This window comes from Tyto alba, unplaced genomic scaffold (assembly GCF_018691265.1).
Source record: "Tyto alba isolate M040663 unplaced genomic scaffold, T.alba_DEE_v4.0 Super-Scaffold_2, whole genome shotgun sequence".
Lineage (NCBI taxonomy): Eukaryota > Metazoa > Chordata > Aves > Strigiformes > Tytonidae > Tyto > Tyto alba.
Window position 1 is genome coordinate 33,941,462 of NW_024881282.1, and position 18,799 is coordinate 33,960,260.

Below are 18,799 nucleotides of genomic sequence, written 5' to 3' on the forward strand. Positions count from 1 at the left end.
TAAAAAAGAGCGATGTATTTATCACGTAGCAGAGAGATGACTAAGGGTTGAAGCCCAGGACAATATGAAAACTGCCCACTGATGTTTCAGAGATGTGAGGACCAAGCAGGGAGAGTCATTGTTCATTTTGGTTTATTGGAGACAGCGTGAATTAAGAGCTTAGCAGAAGAATATTTGAGCTGGAGGTAGAGAATTCAGTCTCATGTTCTGGCAATTGTGTGTGCAGATTTAAGCCCTTCTAGGCCACCTCTGCTATGCTTGTTCAGCCTGCAGCAGAGTATCTAGTAGCAGGTTATTCATGGCAAGTCCTGAAACTTACGCTATCACTTTTTACCCAAAGTAGCTAGGAAAAGCTTATGACCCTCCATGCTGTTTCTACTAGAAAGAGATATCAGCTAAATTGATCACAACTGAAAAATGTGGTGCAACCTGTTTATTTAAAATATATATACTGAATCCTGTTTCCCTGGTTCAAAAAGATTAAAAAAATATATATTCAGACCATGCCATGAATTCCAGGTCCGTTTCAGTCAGCAGTTAACTTGAAAGCACACGGGCATTTGCATTTCCCTTTGCTTTCTTTCAGTTTTCCTTAAGCCCTGCTATCAATATGTGATACAGTCTGAGAAACTGGTGCTTCATTACCTCATTTTTTCTCCTTCCTTTCTGTTTTTTCTGTTGTTTTTCCTCCCAGAAACACAAATTTTCACAGAGTGATATCCAGCAAAACCTCTCTGCCCACAGAGATCTGTGATTTGCAGGGTGATGCCAACCTATGGCTGAAGTAGCTTCTGTTGCTTCAGCTACTTCATCATATGAATGTCTCCTGGCCCAGAGCTAATGCGTATAGAGACCTTTTGAGCTTTTATTTTCTCGTGCATGGGAGATTTCAACCCCAGTCATTCTCTGGGGATGTATCTTGCTGGACAAGAGGACGTGTGAAGGTGTCACAGGTTTGAGCAGTCCTGGGAGCAGTTCATGGCACGTCCACCAGTTCCTTGCTGTTCTACTTGTTGATAGACTGTGCCCAGGTGAGCTGGCTTGCTGACCAAAGCAACCACCACCCATCAGGTTAAGGGGTGAGAGAGACTGCAGGAGCCAGGCACAAGGTTCAGACTCAGAAACACAGAGACCTGGGGGACAGAGCCCATGGGTGAGTCTTGCCTTTGATTCCTGAGCCTGGACCTACAGAAAGAAAAGCATGACTTAAAATTACCTGTTTGTTACAATTCAGGAGTTTATTATTCACAGTGTTTTTCTGCCAGGAGACTTAACCTCAGCAACTCAAGCCACTTTACTCAGATCCAAATCACCTTGGAATTTGACTTTGTTTAGCTTATCCATCCAGTCCTTTGTCCTGTCCTGTTCATGTGGCCAAGGCAGCTTCCCATTTCCTTATACATTTCTTGTGAGGGAAATCAACTCATCTGGGGACAAACTGCACTGCTATTAGTCCTTTTTAATCCCTAAACTTTCCACAAGTTATCACTTGTCAATAGATAAGCTTATTCAAATCCATTAGTGTGCATTATACCATGTAATATCCTCAGTATTAGGCCTTCAGATATTGCTGGGACACTGCACAAGCCAAGATCCATCATTTCAAGCTTTGTCCTGCTTGAAATAGTTTTTGCAGTTCTTCAGATCTGCTTCTACTTGGAAGTGTCTATTTCTAAAATCCAGTGTAGAAAATCAAGATATTAGATGTTTTTGGCTGTCCAGAAGGATCCTTTTAAGAGGCTGGCTTACTTTTAATATTCTCAGAGCACCTGCTGCTGCTCTCTTTTCTCCCTTATTCAGCAAGAGGATGAAAGGCTGATCCCAGTTGAATGTCCCAGGCTGCATTTCTCATGTATTTCTTGAATGACCTGTTGGACTCAAGCTTCTTTGCCATTAGTAGCCAATGAGACAATTTCTGAGCAATTTGGTTTATCTCTCCAGTATCTACTTAGAGTATTCCTTCATATATCGGATCAATACTTTATGAGATGTGTCTTGTATGGATCAGGAGACGATCCCTTGTTTCCTGACTAGACCAGCCCTGTGGATCAGTACCTTCATATCCTTCAGCCTGTGTGATTTCCCTTTATACTAGTATTTATTGCATCCACAAGTTCATATTTTAGAGTTATTGCTTCTCTTTTTACTATTTGCTGCTTGTCAGAAACATTCAGCAAATGTCCAAGCCAGCTCATCATACTGACATTTAGTAAATGATGGAACAGTATCCCTGGGGTGTTAGATGAAACCACATTACTTCAGTGTTGTAAAAGTAGGGTATAACAAAACATCATGAAATCCTGCATTGGTTGTGGGTTGGCGATTAGAGTAAGTAAAAGCCAGTTGGTGTGTTCCATGGCTTATTTCTCTGACTCTTCTGATTATTGTCAGGTGACTTCGAAATGGTGAGTAAAAATAGACAGGCTGGAGGGACCTCTCCACGGAATATATCTCTCTCATGTTCTCAGAGGAAGTGATGTGCAGGTACTGTTTGGTAGGGCTGGTCTGCATAGATCACATCAATTATTCTTCACTTTCTAGACAGTTGCAAATTTACTTCTGGTTAGCAGAAGCTTCTCCTGCAGTGACTTCATGGTGGTTTGCATATTCTTAACCTTTCCTATATTGCAGGAGTTTCTGGCTGCTGTTAGGTAGTGGATTCACTACATTTTCAGTCTAATCTGACAAAAGAGCTCCAATGTTAGTTAGTAAGTAACTGAGGGAGATAAGGGAGAAAAAAAGCTGAACCACTGCCCTCTGTTGTCCTAGTTCTAGTTTCTGATCACTGGGCAGGAGCTCTGAAGTAGATCTGAATCATACATTTCAGTCTCAGTATTTGATCTACATTGTTTGGGATGAAGGACTTCATGCCATGAAGATGTGAATTGAGTAGTTTCACGGATTTGGATTTGGAAAGAGAACCATACACAGAGTATGTGAACTAGTCTGGTTAAAACACTGGCCTCTGGGCATGCTTTGCGCCCTGGGATCTCTCTCCCCTTCAAGCCACCCTCCTCACACCAATATTCAGCTCTCGGAGCTTTGTTCAAGTTTCTCTCCTAGTGTGATGGGTAAATCAGTCTACCCTGGTTTGGCGGTATGAACAGACTTCTTATGGAGATATGTCTGGTGTTTCCTGGTTTTGCTTGAATTAAAATAACCTTGTGTTCAGGCCTTTCCTTGTGGACACTTCAATTTACAGTTTCTAGGTAAACCTGGGTGACCTGGGAAGAGGAAGCCTTGCTAATGGATTTGATAATAAATGCCTGAGTGCTGTTTGTGGGAGCCTGGGGAGCTCTCACAGCTGTGAGGTGACACATCTATTGTGTTGGGGATCCCATGTGTTGGTAGGAAGAAAAGGAGAGAACCCCTTTTTCTCTGTTCATTTGACCTCTTCATCAAGTTCACACTTCCCTGGCCAGAGAGAGTCCCCCGCACCAGCCGTGTCCACTGTCACTCATGGCCACGCTGCCCCAGGTGCAAGGCCATGCTCACGCAGGACACAGGCCCTGGCAGCCCTCACCCTGGAGCCCCCGCTCCCACCTGATGACTATTTACACCCTGCTGAATTATCTGTATCTCCAGAAATGGCTGCAATGCATGATCTGCCTTTAGCCAGTGAGTGTGCCTCACTAGTTGGCTCCTCTCTCTTTTTATCTTCCTTTTCTCTGAGGTCATGCCTTTTGTGTTGCTCTTCCTTCCCCAGCCTTTACTTCTTTCCTACTCCATTTTTAAATATCTCTCCTTCTCTACTTCTTGTGGGTTCCAGTGAGCTTATTTTACTTTTTTTTTTTTTTTTTAGCTTAGTTTTTTGACTTCTCTTTCGTTGCCTTACTCTCTGTCCATCTCTCCTTCCTATCCCTGGCCAGTCTTTCCTGTCCCTCTCTCTAGGAAAGATGCTTTTCTGGGGCTGATTGATGGCCCATTAGAAAAAGATTAACAGGTGGAGGCTTGACTAGAGAAACAGATGTCAGGGAGGGAAGGAGAGACAGGGGAACAGGTGACCTTTTCTACAAGCGAGAGGCAAGCATGGCTTTTCAAACATCAATTGCTCCCTACGACAGCACTAGAGAGAACGTGTGGACAGCAGAGAGGAGGATAATCCACCATCATAGCCTCTCGCTTTTTTACATTGCTCATTCTCACTGACATAATCATTTGATTCAGGCTGCAATTGGCATCTCTGTTTAGCATATGGACCTCATGTTCCCAGCAAGTGTCATTACTGCCTGGCTTTCCTTGAAGTGATCTTCATCTCTCCCTTCCCATGTGCACTTGCTCATTCTTTCTCTCTCTTTGCTCTTATCTCCTCTCCTTTCCCCCTCATTTTCAGGATGGTTTTGTTATTCAAATGTAATTATGGATGGAAATTGAGCCATCTCCCTTTTTTTGATTTTAAAGAAATGGAGTATTTCAATAAAGCGCTGCAACAAGGAATGCAAAAAAATTAGCAAAGGGCACGGGGAGCTAGAGATGTAAGGAGCAGTTTCCAGTCCATTTGTTCACTTGGGAGTATCTGGGCCCCTGGGGGTCCCAGAGCAGGAGTTAAAGCAGCTCCCAGCTTCAGGGGAAGGGTCAGACCCAGAACTGCATTCCTCTCTCACTTCCTCTTCTACCAGCTGAATAAGTAACAGGCACAGCCAACACAAAGGCAGCCCTTCAGAAAAAACAGCAATTTTGCAGTCCTTGGGGAGAGACCATGACTCCCCTTCCTAGTGGGCACTAATACTGAATTTATGGTAAAAGAATTGGCTTTGACCTTCTGGGACTCACTTTTTTGTTTCCACAGTGCCAGGAATGTCTGTCCTCTCTTGCCCTGAACAACAGACTTTTGAAGTTTCCTTGTTCCCATCCATTTTATGTGATGCTTAAAAGAGTGGCCTGGTGGGCAGGCATAGCTCAGACCAATGAAGGAAGAGGGAAGTCTTCAGGCATGTTTTCAGTATGGGTATCCAAACAGTGAGAGCAGTACTGTCTGATACCACAGAGCCTGGGTCAGGCTCACATCGAAGGTTTGTTGCTGGAGCTCAGTGGCACAGTAGATTAAATATCAAATATGTAACCTTGTCTGAGGTGTGACATACCTGCCCCAAGGTAATCATGGAAATTTGGGCCAGAGGAGCCCTGAAGGAGTGCCTTGGAGCTGCTGTGCCTTGTCCCTCTGTTTGAGAAAGTGCCACACCTTCATCTGGAGCAGGTCCCCACCAGCTGCTGCTTGAGAAGGTGGTGGCCATCAGCATGCTACAGCCAGGTGAATTGCCCTAGCAGTCTCATGCAGTCTAAAGGCCATGGGCTGTCTAGCCTGGCCCCAAGATGCAACCCATTATACTGGGAGGAAGTTTTTCTCTCACTTTGGGAACACTTTGTACCTTGCCATCACTGTGGTAGTCTCCCTGGGCTATGTATGTGTGTGTCTGAGTGTGTGCAAACATGGGCAGGCTTGCTCATGTGTTGCTTGTCATGTATCTGACCTGGTTTGAGACTTCAGCCCTCGCTGTTTGGCCTGGTGCAGTCCTGGTCCCTGGGTGAGAGGTGCTTCAAGACGAATACATCCCAAATTCAGTGCAGGGAATGCCTCCATTTCACAGGGGATGGCATCCCTCATTAATGACATCAGTGTAGCCTCTGTCTCCCTCTGAAGCATCATCATTCCTGAGTAAATGGACTAGACCCTTTCCTGACCTTGTCAGAGAAGTTTCCAAGCCTGCACACATTGAAGAAAAAGTCATTAATTCAGAAAACAAAAGGAGGAGTAATTTAATTTGCTGAGATTTGTTCCACTGAAGGAATCATTAAAACACTTTCTCTCATATGCACAAACACATTGGTCTCTGCTGGAGAAGGCTGTATCACAGGGGCTGAAAGATGTGTCAGAGATTCAACAGAAAAAAATGACCGAGGCAGGGTCAGATTGCCTTTTATTTATTTATTTTTTTTTATTTCAACTCAGTCATCTGGTGTCATCCCTGGAGGTTTTCACCTTGTGCATCTGCTTTTCTTCTCTTGCTGTCCATTTGTCTCTTTTCCTCACCCTGCCTTGCTCTTCTTGTCCCTCATAGGTAGGTGTTAGCAGTGTGCCCCTTCTCACTGTTGTCTTATTCATCCAGTCAGATGTTCGCTTGAGTAATGAGACCACTGTGAGGATAGAGACATGAGAAAAGACTGCTGGAGCAAGACTGGAAAACTAATGCATACCAAGGATTTGGTGGGGAGTGGGGGAAAGAAAAATGGAGAAGGGAAAAAATAGAGAGGAAAGGGGCAGAAAAGTGCAGTGAGGTTTAGAGGAAGATGGGGAGCTGTTTTCTGTCATTCAGATGTTTTCAGAATTTCAGCAAAAACTTGTGCCATCTACCTGCGGAAACCTCAGAGAAAGAAATCCTTGAAGAAGGAGGTTGACCACAGATCAGCCACTTTTGCCTGCCTCAAAAAAATACTCAAGTTCTTTGCACAAAGTAAAGCAGTCTTTAGCAGGGGAACCAGAGTATGGATTGGTATGTGGGGGACACCTGGTCAGCTTTGGCTGTGTGAATGGCTGTGGGGCTCCTGACCACCTCTAGTAAAGGAATTTGTTAGGGACATAATTGATGATGAAGGTAGTAAATGCACAAAGAAATTGGACTGCAAGTGGCTCCATCCAGCTCCACTCTAATCTCATCCATGGGAGATTTGCAGCTGCCTACAAAGCCTGTCCTCTGGGAATGATGACACTTTATTTCCCATAATTTCAGGGCTCTTTCGGTTCTGACTCTCTGAATTTGCCTCCTCTCCAGCCAGAAGAATTGACCAACATCTTGGAGATCAGCAATGTTGTCTTTACAAGCATGTTTGCCCTGGAGATGATCCTGAAACTCGCTGCTTTTGGACTCTTTGATTACCTCCGCAACCCCTACAACATTTTTGACAGTATCATCGTCATCATCAGGTGACAAAGACCTTTGGAACAATTGAAATACTCATAGAAAAGAGTACCACAGAGCTTGCATGTTTTCATGTGCCTTTTCAAACAGGATTTAGCATCTATACTAGGAGGAGCTGAGCTGATTCACAAGACCAAGGATTGGGAGACCAAGATGTCTTTCCCCATCACTTGGTGGTCCTAGGCAAGCTGCATAGTGTTTATGCCCCTCAGTTCTCTCCTCTGTAGAATGGAGGTAATTGCAATTGCCTTGTACGTCTACAACAGATATTAGCTGTGAAATATTTTAAAAATGCAGAAATTAAGGATGCTACAAAGGTTAAATGTGTGAAAGAACTTGTCTGGCTGGAATTTAATGCTGCAATCTTTTCCTCATTCATGCAACATGCAATGCCATGTTCATGTTCTTAAGGGAGAAGTGCAGCTTTCTGCATATAGGTATAAGCCTATAGTATATATTTCTAACTATGTCTTGCTGAATCAGAATTTCTCTCTGACCTTGTTATCCTTGCTGCCGATGCAGAGGTGAAAACTTGGATTAGTGTATTTATTCTTCTCTCTCTTCTGCTTGTTCACTTGTCTTTCATTTTGTTCCTTGTACACCCTGTGCCTCTCTGGGCCTTAGCATCTGGGAGATCATTGGCCAGTCGGACGGTGGCCTCTCTGTGCTGAGGACTTTCCGTCTCCTGCGGGTGCTGAAGCTGGTGCGTTTCATGCCCGCGCTGCGCCGCCAGCTTGTGGTGCTGATGAAGACTATGGATAACGTAGCCACCTTCTGCATGCTCCTCATGCTCTTCATCTTTATATTCAGGTGAGGAGGCAGTTAGTTGCCTCACAGTGTTTTGGAGAGGCACTGCATGGCTCACATGGACAGCAGCTTCAGAGCACAATTGCATGACTCGTCTTGCCCATTGCTCTAGGCTTAGGCAGCCCTGACAAATGTTTATTTGTTCATAAGGGCTGAGGCTACTGCTGCTCTAAATTGGGTTCAGCAGCTGAAGATTTGGCCTGGATGGGCTGGAGAAATACTGCCACCAAATGTGCACGTTGAGCATAATGTCCCATTGCAGGATAGGTGAAGTCTTTCGGTAATCAACACTGGTTGCAGGAACAGTTCAGTATGGAGGCTGAGTCTGGAAGAAGAGCAGTAGGAAGCAACCAAGAAAGTTTGTCAGTGCACCCCGTAGATGCAGTGGTAGGGAGATGAAGAAGAATGAGACCAAATAAGAACAATGGAGCGAGCAGATCTGAAGGACAGGTTGGAGGGAATATATGAGCTCTGAGGCAGTACAGATGGAAATCAAGGGGTTTTGGTGTACTACAGTGGTACAATACACATCTCCTTCTTCACAGATAGGTCCCAGAGGTCTGGCTGTGTCGTTCTACCCCTTGCTCCTGTGGTATTACATTAAATTGTTGGGAGGAAAAGGGAATGACTCTGGTGAGCTCATTGTGGTGGCAGAGATATTTATATTTGACACAATCTCCACTTCTTGTCCAAACAGCATCCTAGGAATGCATATCTTTGGTTGCAAGTTCAGCCTCAGAACAGACACAGGAGATACAGTTCCTGACCGGAAGAATTTTGATTCGCTGCTGTGGGCCATCGTCACTGTCTTCCAGGTGAGCCCACTTTGCTCTCTACAGATGGGTCAGGACAAAGTAAAGAGGATCAAGAGGTGCTTTTTCTTATTGCTCCTGACAGCACAAAAGGCTCCAGCATGTGATGTTTGGAGGAAGAACAATTGCATGTTGTAACCAAATGACTGGTGTATCTCTTAGACAGAGGCGCTCCTTCCTTCCTAGGAGACAATTTGCAAAGGTCAATTCAGTTGTGGCAACTCCCGTGTTTAACACCATGACCTCATGACTGCCCTCATGGTTGCTGTAGTTTCTTCTTGCTCAGCTAATGTTACCAGGGCAGTACCACAGCTGGGCAGAGACAGTGGGCAGTGGGTGTGTGATTATGGGGAAGTTAAGAGGCCTGATGCGGTCCTGATGCGTATCCTTTCACTGTCCTTTTCTAAGAATCCCTTTCATGTTCTTCCTTCATGTTTATGTGGCCTCTGCTCCTGGTTGCAGATCCTAACCCAGGAGGACTGGAATGTTGTGCTCTATAATGGCATGGCCTCCACCTCGCCATGGGCATCCCTCTACTTTGTGGCTCTCATGACGTTTGGCAATTACGTGCTTTTCAATCTGCTGGTGGCCATTCTCGTGGAGGGGTTCCAGGCTGAGGTGAGTTGCCACCAAGGCCTCATCAGGAGGAGGAATAGAGGTGCTAAAAGGGGACCTTTGAGACACTTTGAGGGTACTGGGGTGGACGACTCCCAAAGTATCACACCTCTGTCATTTCCCTTGTTAAGTTCAGAGTGGGCTTCATTAAAAACAAAACAAAACAAAAAAACCAAACAAAACCCACCAAAACATGACCATGTTAATCCTTGCAAGGAAAGAGACAAGCCCTCTGGAAGGGAGTTCACAGTTTCCATTCTGTGCAACAGATCCTACCCTACTACGGTGAGTCCTTTGCCCCTCCAAAAGCAAGAATGGAGTACGTCGGCCATCACAGGTCACACAAGACTCTTTTCAGTGATCACACTGATGCCTGGCTGCCAATCAGGATTTTACGGTTGTTCCAGCAATGAAAGACAAGAACAAATGGTCTTTTCTGTTTATGAGTTCCCAACTTCTAAATCTGTGTGTTCCAGGGTGATGCCAACCGGTCATACTCAGATGAAGATCAGAGTTCATCAAACATGGAGGAGTTAGATCAGTTCCAAGAGGTCCAGGAAGGCTCAGGTACAATAGCTCAAACAGCCTCATTTACTTGTCTCCCAGTGCTGTTTCGTGTGAAATCTGAGAGCAGATTCTGAAGAAAATTCACTCCCATCTCCAAGGACTTACTGGTTTTCATTCTGAACTTTATGCTATTTTGTGGTGTTATCTGTGGAAAAATAGAAGCGTGTTGGCATCCTGAGGAATGTGATAGCTAAGCAGAGTAGTTCTTGAATGACCTACAGAACAGCAACTAGGAGCGAGAACTGAGACTGTCTCTGCTTAGCTTCAGGGGCACCATTTCAGGAACACTGTGTCCAAATCTAGGACCCACATTTGGATAGGGGGTACCAACACATTAAAAAGGACGCAGACAAATCTGGAAGTCTTGCCTCATAGCAAGAGGCTAATAAAACTTAGAAAAAACAGAGAGGCGACTTGATCACACAGTCTGTAAGCGCTGACCATAAGGAGAGATTTCTGATGGTAGATGGCTCTTTAATTGAGCAGAAAAAAACATAATGAGATTGTAAAGGTTGGAAGCCAAAGCTAGACAAATTCAGACTGAAAAAAAAAGCCACATATTTTTAAGGAAAGATAATTAACTGTTGAAACAGTATGCCTACAAACTTATGGGTAAGGTCTCCACCCCTTGAAGTCTTTCCTTGAAGACTGCAAGTCTTTCTTCAAGAGGTATTATACTTCAGACAGGACTTGGTGGCAGAGAGCCACAAGAATAACTTGCCCTGCAGTGGATGGCAAGCTAGCAGCTAAGGGGGATGGACAGCCAGGCAGAAGGACGGGGATCACACTAACAGTACTTGCACAAGGTGAGCAGAGAGCAGGTCTGCTGATGCTAGCCAGAGTCAGCCAAAGATTCAGTGATTGGCAGACAAGTCCACAGTGGTGGGGCAGGTCTGAGGTTGGTGCACTCGTGGCTGTGATACTGTGTGTAGGTGAGCATATGTGACCTTCATTATGCAATAGGTCAAACTAAAAAGATTCTTCCAGTCCTTTCAGGCATTAAAAACCAGTACTGCATCCTCTCCATCCATCTTGACAGATGTTGATGGTCATCCGTAGCACTTAACATACCCCTCATAGGTGTCCTGGATCTTCAAGGTCAGTAATCAGTCATTTGAAGAGGCCCAGTGTAGTAGGATAGACTGGGTTGAAGAGTATGATTGCAGGAATTTAAAGGTGACCCCAATACATGGATGGCTGCAGGTCTCCCCACATCTTAGTCTCTTCCTCAGTGTCTCAGTCTAACTGCTTTAAATACCCAGTCTGACAGTCAGTGGTATTTGTTCAGACCTGAAGATGCAAGTGTCTTTTCCTGGCATGCTCTCCTCCCCTTGCTGCCAGGGTTTGACTTCTTGCTCTGCCTGTCAGCCTGAGCCTGCCCAACCAGCACTCTGCTTGTCTCTCTGGCCCCAAGGAGAGCTGCCATCAGTTTTGGAGACTGAGAAGAATGCTTCAAAGTCTTCACAGCTTGCACTATTTTTGCCACCACACCCTAAAACAGGAAGAATGAACGTTGATTAATGCTAAACAGCTTAGGCATTGAAACACTGGATAGTGAGGAAGCCACCTCCTTCTTTTCTCTTTCTTCCACCCAGATCCCAAGCTCTGTGCAATTCCTGTGACACCTAATGGGCACTTGGACCCATCCTTGCCCTCTTCCAACACACCAGTGGCTTCTGGGGGAGTCATCAACTCTTCACGCAATTCCCTGCAGCCTGACCAGATCCTTGTTGCTGTTGGCTCCCGGAAGAGCAGTGTGATGTCCCTGGGGAGAATGACCTATGACCAGCGGTCCTTGGTGAGTGAGTAGAAATGTGTGTTGTACCTTTCTTTTGAAGTCCAAGCACTCTGTTGTCTTTTTGCCATCATCTGGGGATTGCTGTGGAGGATTGCACTGCTGCTGTAGTCTTCTAACACAAGCACATCGCCTGTCTTTAGAAAGCCACGTCAGTTCACATTATTGTGCTGGTTTTGTCTGTGATAGAGTTAATGTCCTTCATAGCAGCTAGTATGGGGCTATGTTCTGGATTTGTGCTGAGAACAGTGTTGATAACACAGGGATGTATTAGTTATCGCTGAGCAGCGCTCAGACAGAATCAAGGCCTCTTCTGCCTCTCACACCACCCCACCAGCGAGGAGGCTAGAGGTGCATAAGAAGCTGGGAAGGTAAACAACCAGGCGGGACAGCTGATGCCAGCTGACCAAAGGAATATTACATACCATATGACGTCAAGCTCAGCATATAAAGCTGGGGGAAGAAAAAGGAAAGGGGGGCGTTCAGAGTTATGGCATTTGTCTTCCCAAGTCACCGTTGTGCGTGATGGAGCCCAGCTGTCCTGGGGATGGCTGAGCACCTGCCTGCTGATGGGAAGTGGTGAATGAATTCCTTGTTTTGCTTTGCTTGTGCACGTGGCTTTTGCTTTACCTACTACACTGTCTTTATCTCAACCCATGAGTTTTCTCACTTTTACCCTTCCAGTTTTCTCCTCCATCCCATTGAGGGGGAGTGAGAGAGTGTCTGTGTGGGGCTCAGTTGCCATCTATTTCCAAGCTATTGATCTATATTCCATCGAGGGTTGGGTTCGACTCTTTTATATTTTTCAAGTGGGAGAGGGGGAGACAGAGTCTCCCTTTTAGAGCGAACCACATTTCATCCTCTTGCCATGGGTGATGTCAGAACTGCCAAGTCCTGTAACAGATGGGGTTTTTGTAAGCTTTTGTAACAAGAGAGAAATCTTAACTTGGAGCTCCCCACAGCAGGTCCTGCTGCCCTTTAGCACTTCTCCAAGCACTGTTGGCTGTCTAGCCAGTGTGTCTCAGACCTCTCCACCTTGTACCATCAGCTTCTGGGCTTTACCGACCGACACACACAGCTTTGGTGGGGGTTGCATCGTTGCTCAAGGGGTTTGTGCCCCTGTTATTTCTAAACAGGGAGAGCTGGTAGCCATGTACTACATGATAAGTTGTCAATGTGGTTGGACTAGACTATAACCAACAAGCCTATTTCTCTCATTTCTTCCTTTTACTAAGACTGTACTCAAAGATGGCGAGTCAGATTATCCATCACCCTGTACCTTGTGTTATCCTTTACCCCAGGGCAGCGTAAAAAGCTGCCAGTCAGATTTTTGGAGAGCTTTATTCTTGCTCTGTGCCGGTCTAAGTAACAATATCAGGCACCTGGCCTTTGGCTTTATTATTTACCTTCCCCATAAGTGCTTTGCACACAGATGGTGCTATAAAGTAATCACAGCCAACACCATTGCTAACTCATTATCAATTTATTGTCAGATTTACAGAGATTGCTGCTAATTTCCCGTGCTACTTACTCAACGGCTGAAAAATGGCAACCTCCTGTCTTAGGAGCCCAGGGAGAAGTCTGTGATCTGAAATAGGATCGCACGATCCCTCCTTGTGCCCCGCATCACTGAGTCCCTGTCCTGCTCTCTTACAGTCCAGCTCCCGCAGTTCCCACTACGGTGCCTGGGGCCGCAGTGGAGCCTGGGGGAGCCGTCGCTCCAGCTGGAACAGCCTGGCCCGGGGACACAGCCTGAAGCACAAACCTCCCTCTGCTGAGCATGAATCCCTCCTGTCTGGGGAAAGGCACAGGGTGGCAGATGGGGAGCTGGACGGGACAGGAAGGGTGTTTCATCACCGCCGGACACTCTCCCTGGACAACAAAGGCTCCTGTGACCTGCTGGAGTTGGCCTCAGTCCCATCTGGCCACAGAGTGACCGGTAAACTGGGAACAGCACCTGGGGCCAGTGAGCATCAAGACTGCAATGGTAAAATGCCCAGCATTGCCAAGGAGATATTCCCAAAGATGAACAACCGCAAGGAACGAGGAGAGGATGATGAAGAGATAGATTATGTGAGTACTTGGTGGAGGGAACATGGGGTTACACCGCAGTGCTGTGGGAAACCCCAAATCCATCCTCCAGTTTCAGTCTCCCTGATGTGTGGGTGGGAGAGCTTGCACAAGTGCTTTAAGTACAGCTGGAGGACAACATTGAACAAGTAGATTGGGACCTTCAAGGCCCAGACGAGCTCAAATCACATTTTCAGGCTGCCCACAAAACAATTGTATGGGTGGATGGTGGGAGGAGGACAAATGTGAGGCACGTGCATGGTCATTCTGGGGCTGATGTGGACCAGATGTGATCATTCTGGGGCTGTTATTTCAGAGCAGTGCAGCCAGTGATTTCTACAGGCTAGGAAAAGTCAGCCTGTGTGATCAGCAAGAGCTTTGTGTGGGGAACATCAACAGATCAGAGCAAGAAGCACAGACACAAGAAGCAAGGCAAGTGAGAGATGCAATGCCCAATATGTGAGCAGATCAAAGGGTGGAAAAAATAGGGGAGGGTCAGTAGCGATTTGAACAGACATATATGCTGTATGAAATTTAATAGTTTCCAAGACCAAGTGCCAACAGAAGGCCTTCCTGTCCCGGCCTCTTGTTTAGCTCAGGTAGAGAGGAAACACGGTCCTCATGTAACAGAGCCACTCCAACAGCCCTGAGAAGGCATTGTGGACAACATCCTGCTCTAGAAGGGACACCATTAGTTTTATTTGTAGTGATATGGGAAGGAAACCAGATTCCAAGAGCTAAACAGGCCATGGCAAAGCAGCCCCTACCTCCTTTTCAGTGGCTTGTTGATCTTTGAGTCCTTTTCCTCATTTGGGGGCTTAGAGAAAGGCAGGTAGTGCACTTTATGAACTGCAGGTAGTGGTGTTTCGGGGTCGGATGTGAAAGGAAGAATGCCTCTCTCAGGCAAGTGGGAAGGTAACCAATGGCACTTGCTTCTGCTGTGTCCCTCCAGAGCCTGTGCTTTCGTATCCGGAAGATGATGGAAGTCTATAAGCCAGACTGGTGTGAGTTACGGGAAGACTGGTCCATATATCTCTTCTCTCCACAAAACAGGTTTGTGCAGTTTTTTCTATGAGAGGGTTGAGAAGATGGGGCAGATTCTGTTGCCTTGCTGGCCACATGCCCTGAGCTGCATGTTAGGTTGTAACTTTAAGCTTACCAGGTGGGAATATGTTTTGGCTCCTCCATCTCCCCTTCCACAGCCAAACAACATTTCTCTTCCTTGATTCTGGAGATGAAAGAAAGGATGAGAATCTTAAATAGCTATTGTGACTTTCCCTCCCTTTGGAGCATCCCATTTTTCTTTTGTGTAATCATAAATATTTATAGCAAAGCAAGGCAGGGAATACTAACATTAACCCAAAAAGGAGAAGGAATGTATTATTAACATCTCCATAATACTGATATTTCCTCCCCTGGTACCAGAACAGTCTATTTCCTTTTAAGTCCTAGTACCAACTTATCAGCAGTCCTATCATACCTTTTAGGGCAAAGTTAGAATTTTTCTTGCCTAAAACCAAGAAATTTGGGATAAATTCTTCCTGCTAAAGGGGTCTTCTTGCCAGGAGAAAATGTCCATGCACCCCAGCCAACAGTATTCTCACCCATGTGCATTGCCCCTTGAAAAGAAGGGGCTTTCATTACAGGACATGAGAGAGCTCCTTGCTCTGTGTGACACCTGTGCTGACAGGCACAGTGTCTTTCAGTGCAAACAGAAGTGCGGTCCCCATGACTGCCAACCTACCTGCCTCTCCTTAGCTTTCACCATGTGGCCTCTTTGCCCTGGGGTGGTACAACATGTGAGTTTGAGAGGAAAACTGAAACTCAGCCTCTTCTCTACAGAGCAAGAGAGGAATACAGAGCTGTAGTTAGGAAACCATTCTGGCACTGTGGAATTGGAAGAAGGTTCAGCTCCTTGCTCTGCCCTTGCTCTGCTCCAAGCTCCCTGTGTGACTGTGGGCCAGCCTGGGATGTTGCCATGGCAAGGGACATCAGTATTACTGATAAGAAATCTGCTATGTCAGAGCTCAGTTTTGTCCAGACCTCTTAATTCTCTGTTATCGTAGCTCCTAACCTTGCTTGGCCCAAGGCACAAGTGCCTACTGGAACTCTCTTGCAGGTTTCGCCTCCTCTGCCAAACCATCATTGCTCACAAGCTCTTTGACTACGTTGTGCTGGCCTTCATCTTCCTGAACTGCATCACCATTGCCCTGGAGAGACCACAGATTGAGCACAGAAGCACAGTGAGCACCATTTTTTCCCACCTACTTTTCAGCACAACCTCTGACAGAGGTTCATAAGTGTTCCTGGAATTGGTATGACCTCTGGAAGAACTTCAGTATTAAACACCAGCTTCCATTCATCTATTCAAATGCCCAGGAATTAGTAATTCAACTAGTGTGTGCTTTACCTCCAGGGTCTTATAATAGGGCAACACATTTTATAATACAGTAATCCTAGTTCCCTCCCTCTTGAAAAGTGGGAGAGTCCTGCAGGCACCTGAAGTTAAGAGATGACTGGCAAAAGGGACAAGGACTGGGAACTAAAAGATAGAAGTAACTTCCATTCTGTAGGAATGGCACGTCATCATTCATGTATGCTGGTTTTGAGTTATCTTGGAGATGGTTCAAGCTAGCAAGTGAAATGGCTCTTTCTGCATGTCTGCCTTAGCTGACCCCCAGACTCTACTGCACTTAGATACAATCCAGGGGTCAGTGCTCAGCAGTCCTTTGAGAAGGAGTAGCAGGTCAGGACTGAGCAGCACTGGCAGAATGGGGCAGAGAGTGCCTTGAAACCAGATTTGCAGGATGCGTTGCAAATCCCACCCACTGTGCTCTTGCAGAGTTGCATAGGATCCTGTCCCAGATGTGGCACAGGGCTGAGCTGAGGCGTATGAGTTAAAAGCTGCCCAGCACTGACCTTTGCCAAGGGCACCTCTCATTTCCCCAGCTTTCAGAGCCTTCACAGGAAAGCAAAAGATAACAAGTTCATCAGAGGGGCCTGACAGAGTAACAAGAAGTCAAGATGCATTTAAGGCCTTTCTCTGTTTTTTCTAGGAGAGAATCTTTCTCACTGTGTCCAACTACATTTTCACAGCAATTTTTGTAGCTGAGATGACACTGAAGGTAAGTTACTGGAGATGAACTGCTCAGAACCTTTTCCTAGTGTCAGGAACAACATGTTTCATGTTTGCTCAGAACCCTTCTAAAATCACTTCATCTTTGCAGCGTGCCAGTCCTTCCTTCTACCTTGGTAAAGGCAGATACTGCCTGGAGTTGAGTCCCCTCGTCAGGTGTGGAGGGGGATGATTATCCTAGTCTTTAAATCCAAATGGATCTTAGTATAGTGGAGGAATAGCTGGCCTTCAGGTATGGATTTTGTAGTGATGTCAAATGTCCATTCCATTTCTCCTGGAGGAAGAATGGGGGAAATAACACCAATATTAATAACATACTCTTAGTTGAGATAATTACTCAGTAGGTGTCTAAGTACTTTGCAACAGTAGGGAAATCTTGTTATTCCCCTCTTGTGATTGGGAAAGAGTCCTAAAACTGGGTGTCTGAAGTTAAACCCCTGAAATTCATACCTGAATTATGGCCATAATTTGCAGGGTGTTCAGCTCTCCCCAAGGCCATCAGTTTCTGTAGCACCTGCTGGTGTTGAGAACTGCTGAGAATTGAACCACCCCCTTAAGAGCCAAGGTTTGGGTCTCTGGACTGGGAGACTTGCCCCAGGGCTGTGGTATGGCAGGGAAAGGTTTCCTGCATGTTCTCTACAGTGTTCTGTTGCTCCGAGAGGCAGAGGAAAAGTGAGAAGACACCATGGCTCTGTTATTTCTGGATTTATGTGCCACCACTTTCTGCAAAGATGTTTTCCTTCATAGCCTTCCAGGTGAAATGAAAAGATGATGAGTTGACATTTCAGTGTCATGTAGAGTTGATAACTGTTCCACATCCCCCCCCTCTCTCCACAGCTGCCCTCTGTTAGGCAACATGGAGAGGAACCATTTAACCTCCTCTCCTCTCCCCTCTCTTGCAGGTGGTCTCTCTAGGCCTGTATTTTGGGGATCAGGCTTATCTCCGCAGCAGCTGGAACATCTTGGATGGCTTCTTGGTCTTCGTGTCTCTCATTGACATTGTGGTCTCATTGGCTTCTGCTGGCGGTGCCAAAATCCTGGGGGTGCTACGAGTCCTCCGGCTGCTGCGCACCTTACGTCCTCTTCGGTCAGAGCCCCGACAAGCCCTTATTGTCCCCTTCTTCCCACCAGGTCCCCCAGGAAGGGTCCCCGAGTCAGATCCTGCTGTGCCAGGCAAAGTGTGATCTTTGACAAGCCATAAGCCACAGGGAGGTTCCCCTTAGCATTATATGGCTCTGGCCCTGAAGGTATCTCAACAGACAAGCAACCCATGGGACTGAAGAAGCTTTTTGGTCACAGAAGAGTGATCCCCACTGATGGGTCACTGCACAGGGAGAGCAGAGGTCCACTGCTGCTGAAAATGCTTGGCTTAGGCTGAACATCCCTGCCTGCTCCCTCTGTCACCCCTCCCCTTCCTTCCCTTCCAGAGTCATCAGCCGAGCCCCTGGCCTAAAGCTGGTGGTGGAGACGCTCATTTCTTCCCTCAAGCCCATAGGAAACATCGTACTCATCTGCTGTGCTTTCTTCATCATCTTTGGCATCCTGGGTGTGCAGGTAGGTTATTACCGCCCATCAAAGGTCCCCCATGCCCCCAGCCCTACCATGGGCACCTCTACCCCCAGGTACTACAACAAACACAGGGAACCAAGCAAAGCGGGAGGAACAGGCAAGCCAGGAAAGCTTTTGGCAAGGACAGCCAGGTGCTCGGCAAGTGCAGGCATTGCTGGATGTGCAAGACAGGAGTTAACGCTCACACCTGGCAGGAGTTGGGTCAGGGTTTGGGTCAGCATTATAGGGAGAGCCCAGGGCTGGCATAGTGCAGGCCTTGCTGGGCTCATCCATGTCACACCACAAGGGCAAGCAGTTCAGCACCTGCTTGCAGGAACCCTGCCTCCAGTCAGCTCTGTTTCTCCCCCTCGCTCTGAGCCCTAAATCCACCCACAACCTTCTTTTATTTTTTTATTTAATCCTCTTTATTTTCGGCTGTTGCATTGCAGAGGAGCAAGGGCGTGGGTGTTACTTCCATCTCAGGGAATGTACTATACTTAGTCTGTGCTGATGCATCTGTACAAATGCACAA

General features: G+C 46.4%; 1 protein-coding gene across 6 annotated transcripts in view; it reads left to right on the forward strand.

Annotated features, from left to right (window-relative positions):
* Nucleotides 1-18,799, forward strand: part of CACNA1I (calcium voltage-gated channel subunit alpha1 I) — a 178,022-nt gene that overhangs the window by 134,618 nt on the left and 24,605 nt on the right. For all 6 annotated transcript variants that reach the window (XM_032996854.2, XM_032996860.2, XM_042792996.1 and 3 more), the window contains 12 exons: nucleotides 6,771-6,922; nucleotides 7,542-7,727; nucleotides 8,422-8,539; nucleotides 8,999-9,154; nucleotides 9,628-9,718; nucleotides 11,314-11,516; nucleotides 13,170-13,586; nucleotides 14,536-14,636; nucleotides 15,703-15,826; nucleotides 16,640-16,708; nucleotides 17,622-17,806; nucleotides 18,147-18,273. In XM_032996854.2, the coding sequence (XP_032852745.2) occupies nucleotides 6,771-6,922; nucleotides 7,542-7,727; nucleotides 8,422-8,539; nucleotides 8,999-9,154; nucleotides 9,628-9,718; nucleotides 11,314-11,516; nucleotides 13,170-13,586; nucleotides 14,536-14,636; nucleotides 15,703-15,826; nucleotides 16,640-16,708; nucleotides 17,622-17,806; nucleotides 18,147-18,273 (1,929 nt within the window). The remainder of the gene's footprint in view (nucleotides 1-6,770; nucleotides 6,923-7,541; nucleotides 7,728-8,421; nucleotides 8,540-8,998; nucleotides 9,155-9,627; nucleotides 9,719-11,313; nucleotides 11,517-13,169; nucleotides 13,587-14,535; nucleotides 14,637-15,702; nucleotides 15,827-16,639; nucleotides 16,709-17,621; nucleotides 17,807-18,146; nucleotides 18,274-18,799) is intronic.